This window comes from Diospyros lotus, chromosome 13, assembly GCF_014633365.1.
Source record: "Diospyros lotus cultivar Yz01 chromosome 13, ASM1463336v1, whole genome shotgun sequence".
Taxonomy (NCBI): domain Eukaryota; kingdom Viridiplantae; phylum Streptophyta; class Magnoliopsida; order Ericales; family Ebenaceae; genus Diospyros; species Diospyros lotus.
In genome coordinates this window covers 17,787,992-17,805,980 of record NC_068350.1, presented here as the reverse complement: position 1 = coordinate 17,805,980, position 17,989 = coordinate 17,787,992, and the positions used below count along the sequence as shown (strand labels likewise).

General features: G+C 39.4%; 1 protein-coding gene across 1 annotated transcript in view; it reads left to right on the top strand.

Annotated features, from left to right (window-relative positions):
- The first annotated feature begins 378 nt into the window (after nt 1–378).
- The window catches only part of LOC127788817 (uncharacterized), a 61,503-nt gene continuing 43,892 nt past the window's right edge, over nt 379–17,989 (top strand). Inside the window, exons 1-7 of the mRNA XM_052317446.1 lie at nt 379–825; nt 951–1,060; nt 2,940–3,012; nt 3,257–3,318; nt 16,514–16,655; nt 17,219–17,437; nt 17,519–17,585. Coding sequence (XP_052173406.1) covers nt 685–825; nt 951–1,060; nt 2,940–3,012; nt 3,257–3,318; nt 16,514–16,655; nt 17,219–17,437; nt 17,519–17,585 — 814 coding nt within the window. The 5' untranslated portion in view covers nt 379–684. The remainder of the gene's footprint in view (nt 826–950; nt 1,061–2,939; nt 3,013–3,256; nt 3,319–16,513; nt 16,656–17,218; nt 17,438–17,518; nt 17,586–17,989) is intronic.

Genomic DNA, 17,989 nt, shown 5'->3' with positions numbered 1-17,989 from the left:
AATTGTCAATTGTGTTTTGAAAGTATCATACTCATCATATTTTAGGATTATCACTCTTATGTGGTTCCGTCACTTTTATTCTTAATTTTAATAGATGAAGTAAATCGTAAATATAGGTTTTATCTCACTATATATGATAAAAAATTGAACTCACGATTTACTGATATAAATGTTATCTTATCCTAATCCAATTACTTGATTTGTCTTGAAGATTATACTCACCATTTTTTTGTCCTTTGGAAGCTTTGTTACTAAGCCAAATTTATATTTTGGGGAATTTAAGCGAAAAATGGGCGACTACTTTCTAATTCCAAGTCTCTGAGCGACAGCGCCAGGGCCAGGGGCATATATAAACCCACGACCACGAGGACCTCTCTCTCTCTATCTCTCTTTCTGTCTCTCTCGCGCGTAGGCTATTTATTATTCCTTTGCTGGCCCTTTCAACACCCCCCGAAGCTTCTTCCCCGAAGAGAAGAAGCGAGCCAGAGCCAGCCGCTTGAAAAAGATCACTTCTCATCGCACTCTAATCTTTGTCTTCGTCTTCCCAATCTGCGACACATCACCATCACCGACCTCGTTTTCAATCCGGACGCACAAACTCATTAGGTCTCGACCTCACCGATCTGTCTCTCTCAATTCTTAACTCCGATTGCTGATTGATTGGGTGAGTTTCGTGGCGGAGTGATGGCGCTCTCGGCCTCCGACCTGCCGGCGATGTACAATTTGCTTGCCAATTCGCTCAGCGGTGACCAGAGCTTGCGCAAGCCGGCGGAGTCCGCTCTTGCGCAGTCCGAGAGCCGGCCCGGTTTCTGCTCGCTGCTCATGGTAATCTCTCCAATCCTTCTTTTTCCTAGGGTTTTCACATGCAATAGAGTGAAATGCCGCGGGCATTTAGGCGCTCGCGGGGAAATGTGAGTTTTATGCGGAATGGATGTTCTGCGATGGTGCAGGAAGTTATAACTGCGAGGGATTTGGCGGCGCAAGTTGATGTTCGGCTACTCGCTTCTGTGTACTTCAAGAACTGCCTCAATAAGTATTGGAGGAACCGGCGTGATTCCGGGTGAGATGTTTCTCTCTCTATTTGGTATTTGGTTTAATCATGTCTGTTTCCCCCTTCCATAGAGCTCAAGTTCAGTGTTTTCTATACTGTCTAATAGTACATTGCTAAGAGAATGACGCTGATTCCAGGAATAAGCATAAGCTTATTAAATTCAGTTGGTTAATAAACTTGCTGAACTATGTTCCATGATTTCCTTCTGGTCAGGCGCTTCGTGTAGAATAATTGAATGTTAGTGTATATTATTCTGAAATTGGAGTCCTCCAGATTATTATGTCCTGCCTGGGGTGTGCATCATTGGTTTCAGTGCTACTCCTATATGCAAACTGGGTACACCAGATGTTTGCTTAAGGGGCGTGACTGAAGTGATGAACAGTTAATGTTGTACTGATTGAATTACGTCATTTGACTGCAACTGTTTATAGTCCAGTAGAAACTGTGATTTTATTTGGGGAAATTGCAAATAATCGCTGACTTGGTTGTTGTTAAATTTTCAATGGAGTGGGATGGACCTGCTTGAATTTTAGCTGCAAAGGAATAAACTGATCTGGCGTTGGAATAAGATAACTTTTGTTTGCTTCCTGCAAAGTGTGATGTATCCAAAAAAGCAAAAATCTAATGCTAATTTGTGGGTAGTTTGGAGGTGTATTGTTCAAGCAGAACTGCCCCCAATTTTATCATTGTATATCAGTTAGATTACTAGCTCCCATAACCAAGCCAGTACCTTGATCCCACTTTCACTCTCAAAACTATGTTGAATATACAGAGAGAAAAGCATAAAAAGTTATTGCTTGCACAATTTATCAGAGTAAAATAAATTGCCTAACTAATTACTGAAGTCATCTACAAGTAAGAAAAAGAATTTTGAAAGGAATATATCCCTGAATAGTACTGTTCTAGATTTAAATGATAGCTAACCACACATAGTGGTGTGGAAGGATGATATGTTGTTGTCTAGGCTTACATTCTAATGAATTTAGGAAATCATATTTGTCTAAGAAACTAACTAATTTCAGATGAAGTGAATTTGTTGATTTCCTTAAGCAGGTAATGGCCTTGTCTTTTATTTTTCATCTTTCTTTTACTTGGATAAGTAAGAAAGTAATCACAGTATTTTTCAAGGAAATGCTCCAAATAGGACATGCAGGTATGCCATGGGGTTACTACTGAAGAGGGAAATGATTTGATCAAACGGTGCCTGTAACAATGTAGCAGATGTGTCAATCTTAGTTTCAACTCAAACCACATTACTTGTTGGTGTTTAACAGGTCCCGTCCCTTTAAAGCTTATACAATTGATAATCATTGAATCTTCTGATTTTTACTGCTTATATTTTTACTCACTCAAACCAAAATAATAGTCCAAGTTTCTATTTTTTTATTTTGACGAAAATAGTGTCCAATTATTTACAGAAAAAAAAGAAAAGAAAATAGTGTCCAATTTATGAAATTCAAAGAATATTCAATTTTATACTTCCCATTCTACCCTTAGTTAATTGTATACACATTTAAATGATCTAAACTCATTAAATAATCAATTTACTCTTGTTTTTATGTATATGGGTTGTAAAGTAATTGTGTGTACTAGGGGGAATTTGGTATACCAGAAAGGGTAGTTAGCCCTAGTATTAATTATGTTTCATTGATTTGTGTGTTTTGTCTAACTAAACTATCCTTTTCGGATGGACGGAGTATTTATTTTTTATTTGTATCTTGAACTTGTTGCATGGGGTCTTTCTTTAATTCTCAATTTATGTGGGGTATTCACAATCTACTTCTATTCCCTATTATATTCAACATTTAGTTTTCTTTTTTCTAAAAACACATCTTGGCATCCAAAAGTCATCAATTTCTAAGTTGCAGTCTTCTTTATGCCTGTGCAGGGGAATCAGCAATGAAGAGAAAATACATTTGAGACAAAAACTTCTGTCATACTTGAGAGAGGAGAACTATCAGGTGTGCCTAATTAAATTTTGTTGAAAGTTCAATTGTTCTTATTCATGTTGACACCTTGATAGAGTAGGAAGGAGATAACTATTTGTTGGCTTTGGTCAACAAATATGACTATTGTTTGATGGAATTGATGGGAATGGTTCAATTTTCATTATATTCCACCTAAAAGGAGGGTGTTAATCAACCTACTTAAGCCTGGAAGTTAGATTGGCTAATTTCCTGTATCTTGCACTTTCTCTGAATACAGATTGCACTTACATTGGCTGTGCTCATCTCAAAAATTGCTCGGATTGATTATCCCAGAGAATGGTATGCTTTCACTTTCTTTGTCATTGCTGTTAAGTTGCACTTTTTGGTTTGCATATGATCAACACACCTTTGTAGCTTAAATTGAGATTAAGTTCATTTGTTAGGGAAACTTCTATTGCATTTTAGGCTTGTGAGCAACCATTCTAGTGATCTATTAATCTTTCTTTTGCCAACATTTCATCTTTCTCAAATTGGGGTAGCATTAATTGTTGGTTCCCGAAGGATTATCAAAGAAGTCACGCTGGTCAAAGAAAACGTTTTTAGAAGTTTCTAAATCTGGAATAGGATACTTTCCTAATTCAGACTATAGAAAATATTTGAGAGAAAAGAATAACTTAACTTCATTCTCTCGGCAAAGGGTGTATAAATACATGGATATAAGACACTTACTCTCTATAGAAGTCTATTCTATTTACAAGATACTTAAACTATTTAAAATACAAACTAACTATCTCTAATTTTTAGGAATACAAATTTAAACTTAATCATATTCAAATTGCCTTATCTTCTTTGCTTTATCTTTCCTAGAATTTCGCCTTCCTTATCTTTAACAAATCGGTAGCTCTTATAATTCCACACAGACTTAGGAAACTTTCCTAAGAATGTATACATGTATTTTTTCCTTTCTTATGTGTTGTAGTTTTCCTTATGTTGTAGCTTTTCTCCTCTATAAGAGGACATGCTTGTGTACATATGAAAGTAAGCAAGAATTATTCAATTCGTTACATGGTATTAGAGCCAACGATACCTTCCTATTGTTCCTAAACCCTTGTGTGCCTTCATTGCACGTTCTTGCTCTTTCTCCCATCCTCTCTGATTAAGCCTTCATTGCTCCCTTTTTGTTCAGCCGATTATTCTAGTGAACATGTTTGAAATTTCTGAAGTTGTTCCTTCCATGATAACTGGAGAATCAACTCTAGTTGATAAGTCAACCGGAGCCGGAGAGCTGCCTGGAATGCATCATTCCTACCGCCTAAACAGTAGGAACTGCTTACAATGGGCCCAGTTAGTGAGAAATTTTCTCAAAAGCCGAGGGAAGATTGGTCACTTGACTGCACCCCCTCCAAAGGTGTTTGATCTGACTTTCATTGCATGGGATATTGAAGACTCCCTAATTATGTCATGGTTATGGAGTGCTATGCAGCCTGAGGTAAGTAAAAGTTATATGTTTTTGACCTCAACAAAGGAGATTTGGGATATAGTGAAACAAATCTATTTTAAGGTTCAAGATACCTCAGTGATATTTGAAATTAAGACTAAGATTAGCACTAGATAGGGGTCTTTGACTGTAATAGAATTCTATAATAAGATGAATAATAAGATGAATTGCTTGTGGTTAGAAGTTGATCATTACCAAGTGTTAAATCATTTGTATTAGATTAGCTAGAGAGTCTCAGGAGGCCATTTATGTTAAGGATGTATTCAATATTTCATTAGTTAGTTTTTTCTATTAGTTAGTTAGTTAGTTGTAATAGCCAAGGTTGTAATAGCCGGTTATGGCTTGTTTGGTTTGCCCCTTATGTTTTATAAATAGGGGATTGTGAGGTCTCTTTTATCATTTGGGTTTTCATCCTATCTTGAGAGAGTTATGTGAGTATGTGCTGTGTGAGAGAAAAGCTGTTGAGTGCTTTGTAATCTCGTGTTAACTCTGTGTTGCTTGAGGATAGGGCTGTGAGAGAGTGTTCTGTAGTTCATGAAATTGTTCCTGTGATTCAAGATAGTGGAGAAGAGACTTAAGGCAGTCTGGATGTAGGTTTCCTTTCAAGGGAACTGAACGACGATAAATTCTGTGTCTTCTTGTGTGTGTGTTCATCTATTTTCTATTGTTTTCATGTTTTGTTTTCTCTTTCACGTGTGGAGAGTTTCCTATTATTCTTGAGGGTTGAGTGTTTGAATAAGTGAGACGGAAGACTAGGATAACACCAAGACATCAAAATGGTGTGTAGTGAGGATGCTACCACCCTTAATCAAATACTTGAGCGAGATAGAATTATGGAGTTTCTAGCAGGCCTTAATACAGAATATGATCAAGTGAGAGTACAGATTCTTGGTAGAGAGAGATTGCCTTCTCTTAATGAAGTGTTTGCAATTGTTCGAGTGAAGAAAACCAAAGGATAGCCATGCTCAGTGAACCTAGTTTAGAAGGTTCAGCCATAGTGTCCAATAAAGGAGAGGGAGCAAGACCTAGAATAGGGAAATCAAAAGTGCAAACAAAGAATTCAAATCGTGAAGGGCTGTAGTGCACTTACTGTAAGAAACCTAGGCACAATTGAGATACATACTTTAAACTCCATGGGAAGGAGGCTGTTCTAAGCAAGATAGGAAGTTTCAAGAATCTAGCTTCAAAGAACTAGGCCTATCTCTCGAACAAGGAGCAGGAGGAAGGAGGCTCCACTGATAAGACAAAATCCACCACTGGATCTGATCTTAATCAGTTGAATGTAGATGAAATCAACAAACTCAATAATTTCCTAAGGATAATTCAGGATGGAACTTGCTCTCTTGCTCAACAAGGTACTTGTCTACATTTTGTGTCTTTTTCTACCTCAAAAACTAATAGGAATAACATATGGATCCTATATTCAAGAGCCATTGATCATATGACCCCTAGCCTGAATGTTTTTGAAACTTATAAGCCTCTAGAAACCTTTAAACGGATAACCATAGCCAATGGAACCTTGGTTCCCATCACAGGATAGGGCTAGGGTCAACCTTAGCCCCATTCTTCCTATCAAACAGGTACTTAATGTACCTAACTTGTCTACTAATCTTGTTTTTGTTCATCAGCTCGCTAAGGATTTGAATTGCTGTGTTATCTTTTCTCTTCATATGTGTGAATTTTAGGCTATGAATACGGGGAAGATGATTGGTGTTGCTGAGGAACAAAATGAGCTATATTACTTGAAGAGGGAGAGTGATTGTCCTAAAAGGAGTTAACTAAAGGTTGCTTGTTCTTCCCAGTCTACCTCAGATCTTGCCAACCTCTGAACGGGCTATATTACTTGAAGAGGGAGAGTGATTGTCCTAAAAGGAGTTAGCTAAAGGTTGCTTGTTCATCCCAGTCTACCTCAGATCTTGCCAACATTTGGCTGCATCATTATAGGCTTGGTCATCCTCCTCTTGCCTTGTTAAAGAGCATATTTCCTACCTTATTTAGGACTCTAGATCGAAGTAATTTTCAGTGTGACGTGTGTGTAATTTGTAAGCATCATCGTGTGTCCTATCCAAAAAACAACATATCCAGCCTTTATCCCACTTATGTGGGGTTGGCTACATGAATTCTAGACTTCCATGTATTTTTGTCTGTTGTCATATCTTCATTTAGGCCCATACACTTCATATTTAATGTCTCTTCCAAAGTCTTCTTGGGTCTGCCTCTACCTCTTTTTTTGATTAATTGTTCCATTTCATCAACTCTCCTTACATGAGCGTCTCTTGGTCTTCTTTTCATATGACCAAACCATCTTAGTCTAGTTTCTCTCATCTTCTCCTCGATTGACACTACTTCTACCTTATTACGAATAACCTCATTTCTAATTTTATCTTTTCTTGTATGGCCGCGCATCTATCTTAGTATCCTCATCTCCGCTACGCTCTTGTGTCCTATCCAGTTAGCAATAAATTGTCTTCTAGACCTTTTTCCTTAGTTCACTTTGATGTTTGGAGATTATCGAAGATACCTAACTGTTTTGGGGCTAGATGGTTTATTTCCTTTATAGACGATTGTACTCGAATGACTTGGATCTTCTTGTTAAAAGATAAAATTGCTATTGGAACTGTCTCTTACCCTATTTCTATAAAATGATTTCCACTCAATTTGGCTCCCTTATATAGAAATTTTGTACTGATAATGCAAGAGATTATTTTAATCATCACTTGCATTAGTTTTCCAACAAGAAGGCATTGTGTATGAATCTTCTTGCATAGATACTCTATGTCACTGCCAAGCAGAGACAATGGCGGACTTCCTGGTTCGGTGTGAATTAGTAATCCACGGTAGGAAATAAGAAGAAGAATAGGGAGAAAGGAGTTGAATAGAGGGAAGAGAGAAGAGAGAAATTGAGAGAGAAGTAAGATATCTTCCTTGATTTTCGATAATCCTTCCTTGAGGCCTTGGGTAGTATTTACAGGACCTTAGGGTGAGCTGCCACAACAGATCACTCCCCAAAATGGTTGCAACCGTCTCCTTTGTTCTATTCTAACCCAACATGTGCTCTCTCTCTCTCTCTCGTACTAATTCTCTAACAGAAATATTCTCAATTACAACAATAAAACTACGAATAGTAAAGGAAATACAAAGGAAATATAAAGCAACTACAACTACTAAGAAAAACAAAATTGCTGTAATAAGACCCGGTCTGTGACAATTCCCCCTCCCTTAGCAGCCTCTTGTCCTCAAGAGATGCTAAGGAGACTGTCAACTCTTGGAAATTGCTGAAGGAGACTAGGCAAGTATTCCCAAGTGTTGCTTCCCATAGTTTGTTATAACTCTCGGGTAGAACTCACCCTCAAAAGCTAGCTGTTAAGGGGAGGGTGTCCTAAAGGTTATAAACCCCACTCCAGGAGCTTGAACTTCCAATGTAGGACAAGTCCTATATCCTGCACCACGGTCCACAAGTCGGCGCCCACGACGACAGGCTGTGCACTAGCCACTATTAGTCTCGGGCAAACACTGTAATGCTGGCATCACCTCCGCCACTGCTCGCTTGCATTAGTAGCCATGGGGCCGATTTTGATACCACTGTTACAACCCTCGGGTAGAACTTATCCTCAAAAGGTAGCTGCTAAGGGGAGGATGCCCAAGAGGTTATAAACCCCACACTAGGAGCCTAAACTTCCAATGTGGGACAAGTCCCATACCTTGTAGTGGACCATTTTTCCATTTTACCAAGACTTGTATAAGAGGAGCTGCTTGGTTGTAAACCACCCTTCTATTCAATATGGCCAGGCCTTTGGTTCATTGCCTTGATTCACTTCCTTAGGGAGAGAGGGTAATGCAGGACTCACCTATTCTGCCCCTGCTGATTTCTTCAACCTTGATACATGGAACATTGGATGCATGTGTGTTCCTTCGAGTAATTGCAGACAATAGGCAACCTTTCCCACTCTAGCTATTATAGGATACGACCTGAAATACCTTGGGCTAAGCTTAGATATAGACCCTGGGACGATGGATTTCAGATGAGGGTACCTTAGCTTTGGATATACCTTCTCTCATACTTCAAACTCCCGGTCACTCCTCCTCTTATCGGCACATTGCTTCATCCTATTCTGGGCTGACTCTAGCTTTTGCTTGAGTTGTTGTAGGACCACCCTCCTTTGCTGTAAATACTCTTCAACCGAGGCTGTGGTAGGTTGCCCTCCTATTGCCGGCAAGAGGGGAGGTTTGTATCCGAATACTGCTTCAAATGGGGACATTTTCAAAGAGGAGTGGTGGTTGGAGTTATACCACCATTGAGCTAAGGCTACCCACCTATGCCAACTCTTTGGCTGTAAAATACAAATGCATCTTAGGTATGTCTTCATAACTTGATTCACCCTTTCAGTTTGCCCATCCGATTGGGGGTGATAGGTAGTCAACATTTTTAGTTTAGTACCCAAGGTCTTCATAAGCTCCTGCCAAAAGAGGTTGTGAATATCTTATCTCTGTCATAAATGATGGCTTTTGGAACCCCATGCACTGCTACCACTTGGTCCATGAATACTCTGGCGACTTCTTGGGTTGTATAGGGATGAGCCAGCCCTGTAAAATGGGCAAATTTAGTTAGATGATCAACCACAACAAGAATACTATCCTTACCTTCTGACTTAGGTAGCCTCTCGATGAAATTCATAGATACACTTTTCCAAGCTTGATTAGGTATAGGCAGCGGTTGTAACAGACTGGGATAGGCCACGTTTTCGTGTTTACGCCTCTTGTAGGTGTCAGAAGGTAACACAAAGTCCCTCACCTCTGCCTTTAGCCTTGTCCAATGGAACAATTGCTTCACTTGGTTGTAAGTGTTCTGAACTCTAGAATGTCCTCCTAAGGGAGATTCGTGCAAGGTTTGTAGAATTCTCCTCTTGAGTCCTTCATGGTTCCCAATGACAATCCTTCCATTGTTCCTCAGCATCCCTTCCACCAGTGTATATCCCCTCTACCCCCTTAGGGTCTACAATCAGTCTCTCTAGAATTACTTTAACCTGTTATCCCCTTCATAGCTCTCTATCATCTCATGATACCATTCCAGAATTACTGTGGTGATGGCTGCAGTACTTCCCTCCTCATGGCACCTCGAAAGGGCATCTACGGTCACATTCTCCTTCCCCCTTTTGTATTGTATCGAATAGTCCAAACCCATCATTTTGGCCATCCCGTTCTTTTGTAATTGAGTATGTAATTTTTGTAGTAGTAAAAATTTCAAACTCTCACGGTCAGTTTTGATTATGAATCTCCCATTTTCTAGGTAGTGCTGCCATTTATCCACTGCTAATAGAACTGCTAAAAAATTCCTTCTCATATATACTAAGACCGAGATGCCTTTTGTTTAAGGCTTGGCTAAAAAATGCTATTGGCCTACCACCCTGCGTCAATACAACACCTATTCCCGTTCCACACGTATCAGTTTCCAACACAAAAGGTTGGCTCAAATTGGGTAATCCCAGGATAGGCACTCTACTTATGGCCTTGTTTAGTCTTTCAAATGCTTCCTCTGCTTCCCTTCCCCAACTAGAATTTCCCTTCTTTAGGCGGTCTGTTAATGGCTTACTAATGACCCCACATCCCCTCACAAACCTGCGATAATAACCTGTCAAGCCCAGGAACCCCCTCAATCCTCTCACTGTGGTAGGTTTGGGTCATGCCAACATGGCTTCCACCTTTCTCAGATTAGTGCTCACTCCTTCTCTCAAGATCAAATGCCCTAAGTACTCCACCTGACTTTGAACAAAGACACATTTTGACCTTTTGATGAAAAACTAGGTAGCTCTAAGGACCTCAAAGGTGGTTCTTAGGTGAGTAAGGTGTTGGTCTAAGGAGGGGCTATACATAAGAATATCATCAAAGAATACAAGTATAAATTTCCTTAAATAAGGTTCAAAAATTTGGTTCATTAGGGATTGAAAGGTTGTAGGAGCATTGGTGAGCCCAAAGGGCATCACCAAGAATTCAAAGTGCCCATGGTGTGTTCTAAAGGCAGTTTTATGGATGTCCTCAGGCTTCATTTTGATCTGATGGTAGCCTGAGCGAAGGTCTAGTTCGAAAAAATACTTGGCATTGTGTAATTCATCAATTAGGTCTTCCACTAGGGGTATGGGGAATTTGTCCTTGATAGTCAAGGCGTTTAATTGCCGGTAATCAACACAGAAGCGCCATGTTTCGTCTTCCTTTTTGACTAATAGGACGGGTGAGGTGAAAGGACTTTGGCTAGGTCTTATGAATGATTGGTTAAGTATGTCTTTCCCCATTTTCTCAATCTTTGTTTTTTGAATTGGGGAGTAACGGTATGATCTAATGTTTATGGGTTCGGAGTTAGGCTTAAGGTTGATAAGGTGGTCCAAGGATCGGGTAGGAGGTAATGTGGTAGGTTCAGTAAAGAGGTCCTTAAATTCTAACAACAATTCATCAACAAGGTGCTGAGGTTGTACCTATTCAATCTTCCTTTGTTGGTGGCTGACAGTGAGTTGTAATTCTCCTTGCATCACCTGTTTCAAGCCTTCATCTAATGCCACAATTGAAAATAGTTGTGCCAATTGGCACCACTTGTTCCTGAATAGCTTGTGTAACCTCTTCTCAATCATCAGTTTACAAGCCCTGATCTCTCTTCCCCTCGTAAGAGTCATTCTCCTCCCTTCTTTATTGAAAGACACTTCCATCCTATTGAAGTCAGAGCTTATTGGACTCACCCCTTTCATCCAATCAACTCCTAGAACCACATCGCAGCCTCCTAGTTGTAGTGGCCTAAGGTCTGCCTCAAACTTCTCTCCTTGCATTTCCCAACAGAAACCAGGAGCTGAATTACTCAACACCCTACTCCCATTTGCCACGGTCACACTCAAGGGCTGAGTGCCCGTGAGTGGACATTTCAGTTTCTTAGTAGTGCATTCGTCTAGGAAGTTGTGAGTGCTTCCACAGTCAATGAGAATCGACAAGTTACTTTCCTTAACCCTACCCTCCACCTTGATTATCTTGTTATTAGTCATTCCCTTTAATGCATGTAATGAGATATCCCCATTATCTTCTTCCCCAAATTCTCCACTTTCTTCAATTCCGTCTCCTTCTTCTTCCAGCTCCCCCGATATCCCCTTCTAATAACAGTAACTCGTGCTTATACTAATGCTCGAGGTAATAGTTATCCCCACACTTATAACAAAGGCGGGGTTGCCTTCTCGTGTCGTTATACCTCCCACCAGCATTGAATCCTATGGGATTCTTTACCCCCTGGTTGCCTCTATTCCATTCTTGGTTGTAGTTCTTCACCCTTGAACTCGAGGTCCCCATAGTTAGAGTTTGATGCTACTGCCTTTGCTTCCTTATTAAGGCTTCCACCACCATTTCTTGTAGTCTTGCACTCTCCGCTGCTTGTTCCACTGTCCTAGGCCTAATCATCTCCATCGTAGGCCTCAATTCATCACTAAGACCACTCAGAAAGCTAGACAAAGTAGGCTTCTGAGAGATGGGGATCGTTGTTGATCATCAAGGACCTTAACTTCTCAAACCTCCTCAATTAGGTATTCACCTCCCCCACTTGTTTTAATTTGTTGAACTTCTCAATAATGTTCGACATACTCCTCTCACCAAATCTCTTACACAGCCTATCAGCAAACTCTTCCCATGCAGGGTTATCCCTGACCCTAGTCCACCCCTGGTACCAAGCGTCTACTAGGTCATTGAAGTAGATGGAGGCCAATGCTACCCTTCTTCCCCTTGGCACATTATACCAATCAAACATACGCTCGCATTTGCTGATCCACCATCGGGGGTTATTCTCGTCAAATATCGAAATCTCCAACCGGGGCATAGGGAATCCCGGTTGTTGTGGGTGATTCTGTCCTTCTCTACCTCATTCTATCATATTATCTACATCTTCCTCTAGTTCAATTCCAATCTCATTATTCCCAACTACTCTATCTCTTCTATTTTTTGGTAATATGGGCTATATTCTATCTCTTGGAGGAAAATCAGGAGCCAATCTTATCGTGTTCTGGCAAGTGAATATGACCGTAAACTGTTGTAATTGAGCCCCCAACTCTGCTCTCATTTCTGCGTTATCCTCACGCATTTGAGATAGAGCACCATTGAGCCTCCTCTCTAGTCCTTCGATTGAGCTCTCCACCTTGCAATCCATGGTCAGGATTGCTTCGTGGTTGTGCTTCGAACCCTGCTCTAGTCGATCTGCTTGACTCTGGAATTCGGACAAGGTTGAGCTAAACTGCTGTAGTTGCGACTCATAGTTCTTCATGCGAGTACCTTCTGCCATCGAAGAATCCTCTAATAACTCCAGCCAAGACCAGTGCTCTGATACCAATATTGTCATTGCCAAGCAGACACAATGGCGGACTTCTTGGTTCAGTGTGAATCAGTAGTCCACGGTAGGAAATAAGAAGAAGAATAGGGAGAAAGGAGTTGAATAGAGGGAAGAGAGGAGAGAAATTGAGAGAGAACTAAGATATCTTCCTTGATTTTCGATAATCCTTCCCCGAGGCCTTGGGGAGTATTTACAGGACCTTAGGGTGATGCTGCCACAACAGATCACTCCCCAAAACGGTTGCAACCGTCTCCTTTGTCCTATTCTAACCCAACATGTGCTCTCTCTCTCTCTCTTACATTCTCTAACAAAAATATTCCCAATTATCGTAGTAAAAGAAAAGGAATTATCGAAATTACAAATAGTAAAGGAAATGCAAAGGAAATATAAAGGAGCTACAGCCACTAAGAAAAACAAAATTGCTGTAATAAGACCCGATCCGTGACACTCCACAACAAAATGGAGTAGCTAAATGGAAGATGGGGCATATCCTTAATGTTGCTATAGCCCTTCTCCCACCATCATCATGTTCCCAAGCATTTCTGGGGAGAGACAGTCCTAACAACAACCTATTTAATTAACCGAGTACCCTCTAAAATATTAAACCACCAGAGTCATTTCCAATGCTTATCTTCCTATTTTCCAAACCTAAGTTTGCATGCTCCTCTTCCTCTTAAGGTGTTTGGCTGTGTGCCCTTTGTTCACATTTCCAAACATTACCGAGATATGCTTGACCTTAGAGCTCTTAAGGTGTGTCTTCCTTGGTTACTCTCCTACTAAAAAAGGTTACAAATGTTATCACCCTTCCACTAGGAAATTCTCTGTGTTAAAGGTGTAACATTTGTTGAATTTAAACCCTTTTTTGGCCCCTTTCAGGTTGGTCCCCAGGAGTAGACTGTGGAGTATGGTGACCAGAGTGTTGGTGATGTCTTTACTAACTTAGGATTAGTACTATCAAGCTCCAGTGAGCTATTAGAGATTGATTAGCCTATCCCTCAACCTATCACATCCACTCCTACGCCCTCTCCTCAACCTCCTACCCACTCCTGAAGCTGCAATGAGCAAGCAACTCAACAACTACTATCTCCGGTCAAGTTTAAGGGCTCTCCTTATGTATTCAAGCGAAGACAACCCATTCTGAATCCTCAACCTGCATAAGCATCAGACCTCAGTCTAGGTATAGCATTCACTCAACCATCAGTTTCAATTCCATCTAACCCTATTCCTAATGATTTGGACCTCCCTATTGTTGTTAGAAAAGAGGTTAGAAGCTGTACTGAATATCCATTGGCTAATTTTCTTTCTTGCCACCATCTGTCCTAAAAACACAAAAGCTTCCTAACAGCATTGGATGCTATTGTTATTCCTAAGTCAGTTGATGAGGCTCTAAAAGATAAGAATTGGAAACAAGCTATGCTGGAGGAGATGAGAGCATTAAATAAGAATCAAACAAGGGAGTTGGTACCTAGATAAAGAATCATGCTAGATGTACAACCATTTTGTACATCTTGGGCTACATAAGGGGGTATTATGACTAAAATACCTTGTGCCTCACATGCGCCTCATGGGGGGCTTTTTTGTCATTGGTACACCTTTATATAGCCTAAGGAGTACACAAAGGTGTACCAATAGCATTTTCCCTAGATAAAAGGGAGTCAATCTAGTAGACTGTAGGTGGATCTTTAATTTGAAATATAATGCTAATGGAACCCTGGAGAGGTATAAAGTTAGGTTGGTGGCTAAGGGTTATACTCAGTCCTATGGCATAGACTATCTTGAGACCTTTGCTCCTGTGGCAAAGATGACAATTGTGAGAATGCTCCAATCACTAATAGCTTATTTTGGATGGAAGTTACAACAGCTAGATGTGAAGAATGCCTTCTTACACGAAGATTTAGAGGAGGAAGTATTCATGGAATTACCTCTAGGATTCCAGAAAGAAGATTTAGGGAAAGTATGCAGGCTTAAGAAGGCTCTCTGTGGACTCAAGCAGTCCCCACGAGTTTGGTTTGACAGATTTTCTAAGGCCATGAGGTTTATGGGATACTATCAAAGCAGTGATGATCATATCCTCTTCATTAAGCACTCAGGAGAAGAGAAGGTAATTGCCTTGCTGGTGTATGTGGATGACATAATTATTATTGGGAATGATAAAGAAGAACAAAAAGTTCTAAAGGAAAATTTGGCTCAGGAATTCGAGATTAAAGACCTTGGTGCCCTCAAATACTTTTTAGGAATAGAGGTAGCTTACTCTAAGGTTAGAATTTTTCTATCCCAACGCAAGTATGTATTGGATTTGTTGGCTGAAACAAGGTTGCTAGAAGGAAAAGGAGCTAGCATACCAGTGGAACCTGACAACAAATTACGGAAAGCCCTAGCAGTCAACCAGTGGATAAGGGAAGGTACCAGCGGCTGGTTGGCTGGTTAATTTCTCTCTCATACTCGGCTTGACATTGTTTTTTCTATCAGTCTAGTAAGCCAGTTCATGCACAGCTCAGCTGAGGAGCATATGCTGGTAGTAAGAAAGATTTTGAGCTATCTAAAAGCAACACTAGGCAAGGGTATCTTGTTAAATAAGGGCTGAATTGGATATTAAAGGCTTCACAGATGCAGACTGTGTAGGGTCTCTCACTGATAGGAGATCTGCAACCGGGTATTGTGTGTTCTTAGGTGAAAATCTTGTGTCTTGGAGGAGTAAGAAGCAAAGCATTGTGGTAAGGTCCAGTGCAGAGGCAGAATTTAGGGCTATGACCCTTAGTCTATGTGAGTTACTATGGCTAAGGATTGTCCTAGAGGATTTGAAAATCAAGATTCAAGGTCCAATTGAATTGTTTTGTGATAATCAATCAACCATTAGTATTGCTTATAATCCTGTTCAGCATGACATGACAAAACATATAGAAATCGATTGGCACTTTATAAATAGGCAAGCTGAGTATGATAGATATTCATTCACCAGCTTGAGGGGGAGTGTTGGTTCTCAAAGGATTATCAAAGAAATCACGCTGGTCAAAGAAAACGTTTTTAGAAGTTTTTAAATCTGGAATAGGATACTTTCCTAATTCAGACTTAGGAAACTTTCCTAAGAATGTATATATGTATTTTTTCCTTTCTTATGTGTTGTAGTTTTCCTTATGTTGTAGCTTTTCTCCTCTATAAGAGCACATGTTCGTGCACATATGAAAGTAAGCAAGAATTATTCAGTTCTTTTCATTAATGTCATTCTCTTGTTTGTAAAGGATGGCATGGCTTGGTACCTTTTAGTTTATATACTTTGATTGCTCAAAACAATAAAAATGATTAAGGCATTGATATGATTGGCAACAGATGGAGTGGATGAGATTGTGCATCTGTTTATAAAATATGATTTTTTTGGAGCTGCTGATCTTAAAATGTGGATTTTTCTTTTCCTATAGGTTTAGAAAGAGTTAAACTTGATGAGCAAGTTTGATGCTGATTTTCATTTTTGGGAGTTTAACGTTCTCTTTTATTCTTAAATTTCTGTTGGCATGGGAGTTTATTGTAGTAAACTTGATTACCTGTATAGTTATTGGGTCTTCTTCCTTTTTATATATGGAATTTGTTTTGATAATTTTTATTTTGCTTATTTCTTCCATTTCTTGAGCTTAATACTATTTTAATTTATTTTGGTTATGCATGCTGATCTCCCAACTTGGTACCTTGTTCAGGCCGGATCTCTTTTCAGTTTTAGCTCAACAGCTTCAGCCGGCGGATACTCTTACTTCCCACAGGATCTTTATGATTCTCTTCCGAACGTTGAAGGAGTTGTCTACTAAACGTCTTACTTCTGATCAAAAAAATTTTGCTGAGGTATAGGCCTTTGCCACATTTTTGTTAAATTTAATTCTATATTTTTCCTTTTCATATATTTTATGCAGGTTCTCATAGAATTTACCATCAAGTGGTGATGTAGGGAGGTCTTCTATGTTGTGGAAAATTTTCATCTTGTTATACTTATTAATAATTCCAACATTCTAACTTCTGCCATAGAACTTCATTCTGACTATTAGTGTCTCAGTTCAAAATTTGTACGCTCATCTTTGATGCATGTGCAATGAATATTGTGCCTGATATGCTATTCAACTTAACTAAGTTCCTTCTTTATAACTGATATCTTTAGATTAGAATGATAGCTTTAGTGAATCTCAAAATTTAGGGCATAATATTCTCATGATAGTTATAGAGCTAATTTCAAAATATTTGGGAATAATATTCCTATACATCCTGGTCTATGGAGTTTTTGGCACCATGCATGTGTTCAGACCTGAATTATCCAACAAGATATATATGCTTGAGACACAAGTTTATTGTGTAGTTCATCTTTAATCATAATCATTTGCACTCCAAGTTTTTAATTTATGTTCTTTTGGCAGATATCATCTCAGTTCTTTGATTATAGTTGGCGCCTCTGGCAGAGTGATCTGCAGACCATTCTGCATGGTTTCTCCCTACTTGCTCAGAACTTGAGTTCGAATACTTCAGAGCTGCGTCATGATGATCTTTACCTTAAATGTGAAAGATGGCTTTTATGTGCAAAAATAATACGACAATTGATACTTTCTGGGTTTCCAAGTGATGCTAAATCAATACAGGTATCCATTTGGTTAATTCTGCTTTTAGATTCTTGGGGTTTAGGTTTCTTGTGCTCTGGAGCTTAATGAATCTATTTTCAGGAGGTACGGCCAGTCAAGGAGGTGTCTCCTGTTCTTTTGAGTGCCATTCAGTCATTTCTTCCATATTGTGAGATCCCTGTCCTGGTTTTGTTTCTATGTTTCGGGATTCTATTCTGCAGTCTTTTCTCATTATTTTACTTGGCTTTCAATGTTCAATTGATATACATGGGCAATATTTATTTATTCCTTTGTTTTGTTAATATATAAAAAAAAGCAGTAAACATTTCAGTATCCTTCATCCCCACTTCCTTTCTCACCTGTTAAGTGTTTTTTTTTTTTTTTTTATTATTATGGGGATCACCCTTAACAAAATTTTTAATGACCACATCTGACAGTTTTTGGTAAATGGTACTTCAAAATTGCTGAAATTGATTTTTCAGTTCTGCTATGTCATTCTCTTGTACGTGAATTGGCTCTTAACATTTTTAAGCTGCACCTTCAAGTAAAAGATTTACTTCTAGGGGCTGCTGA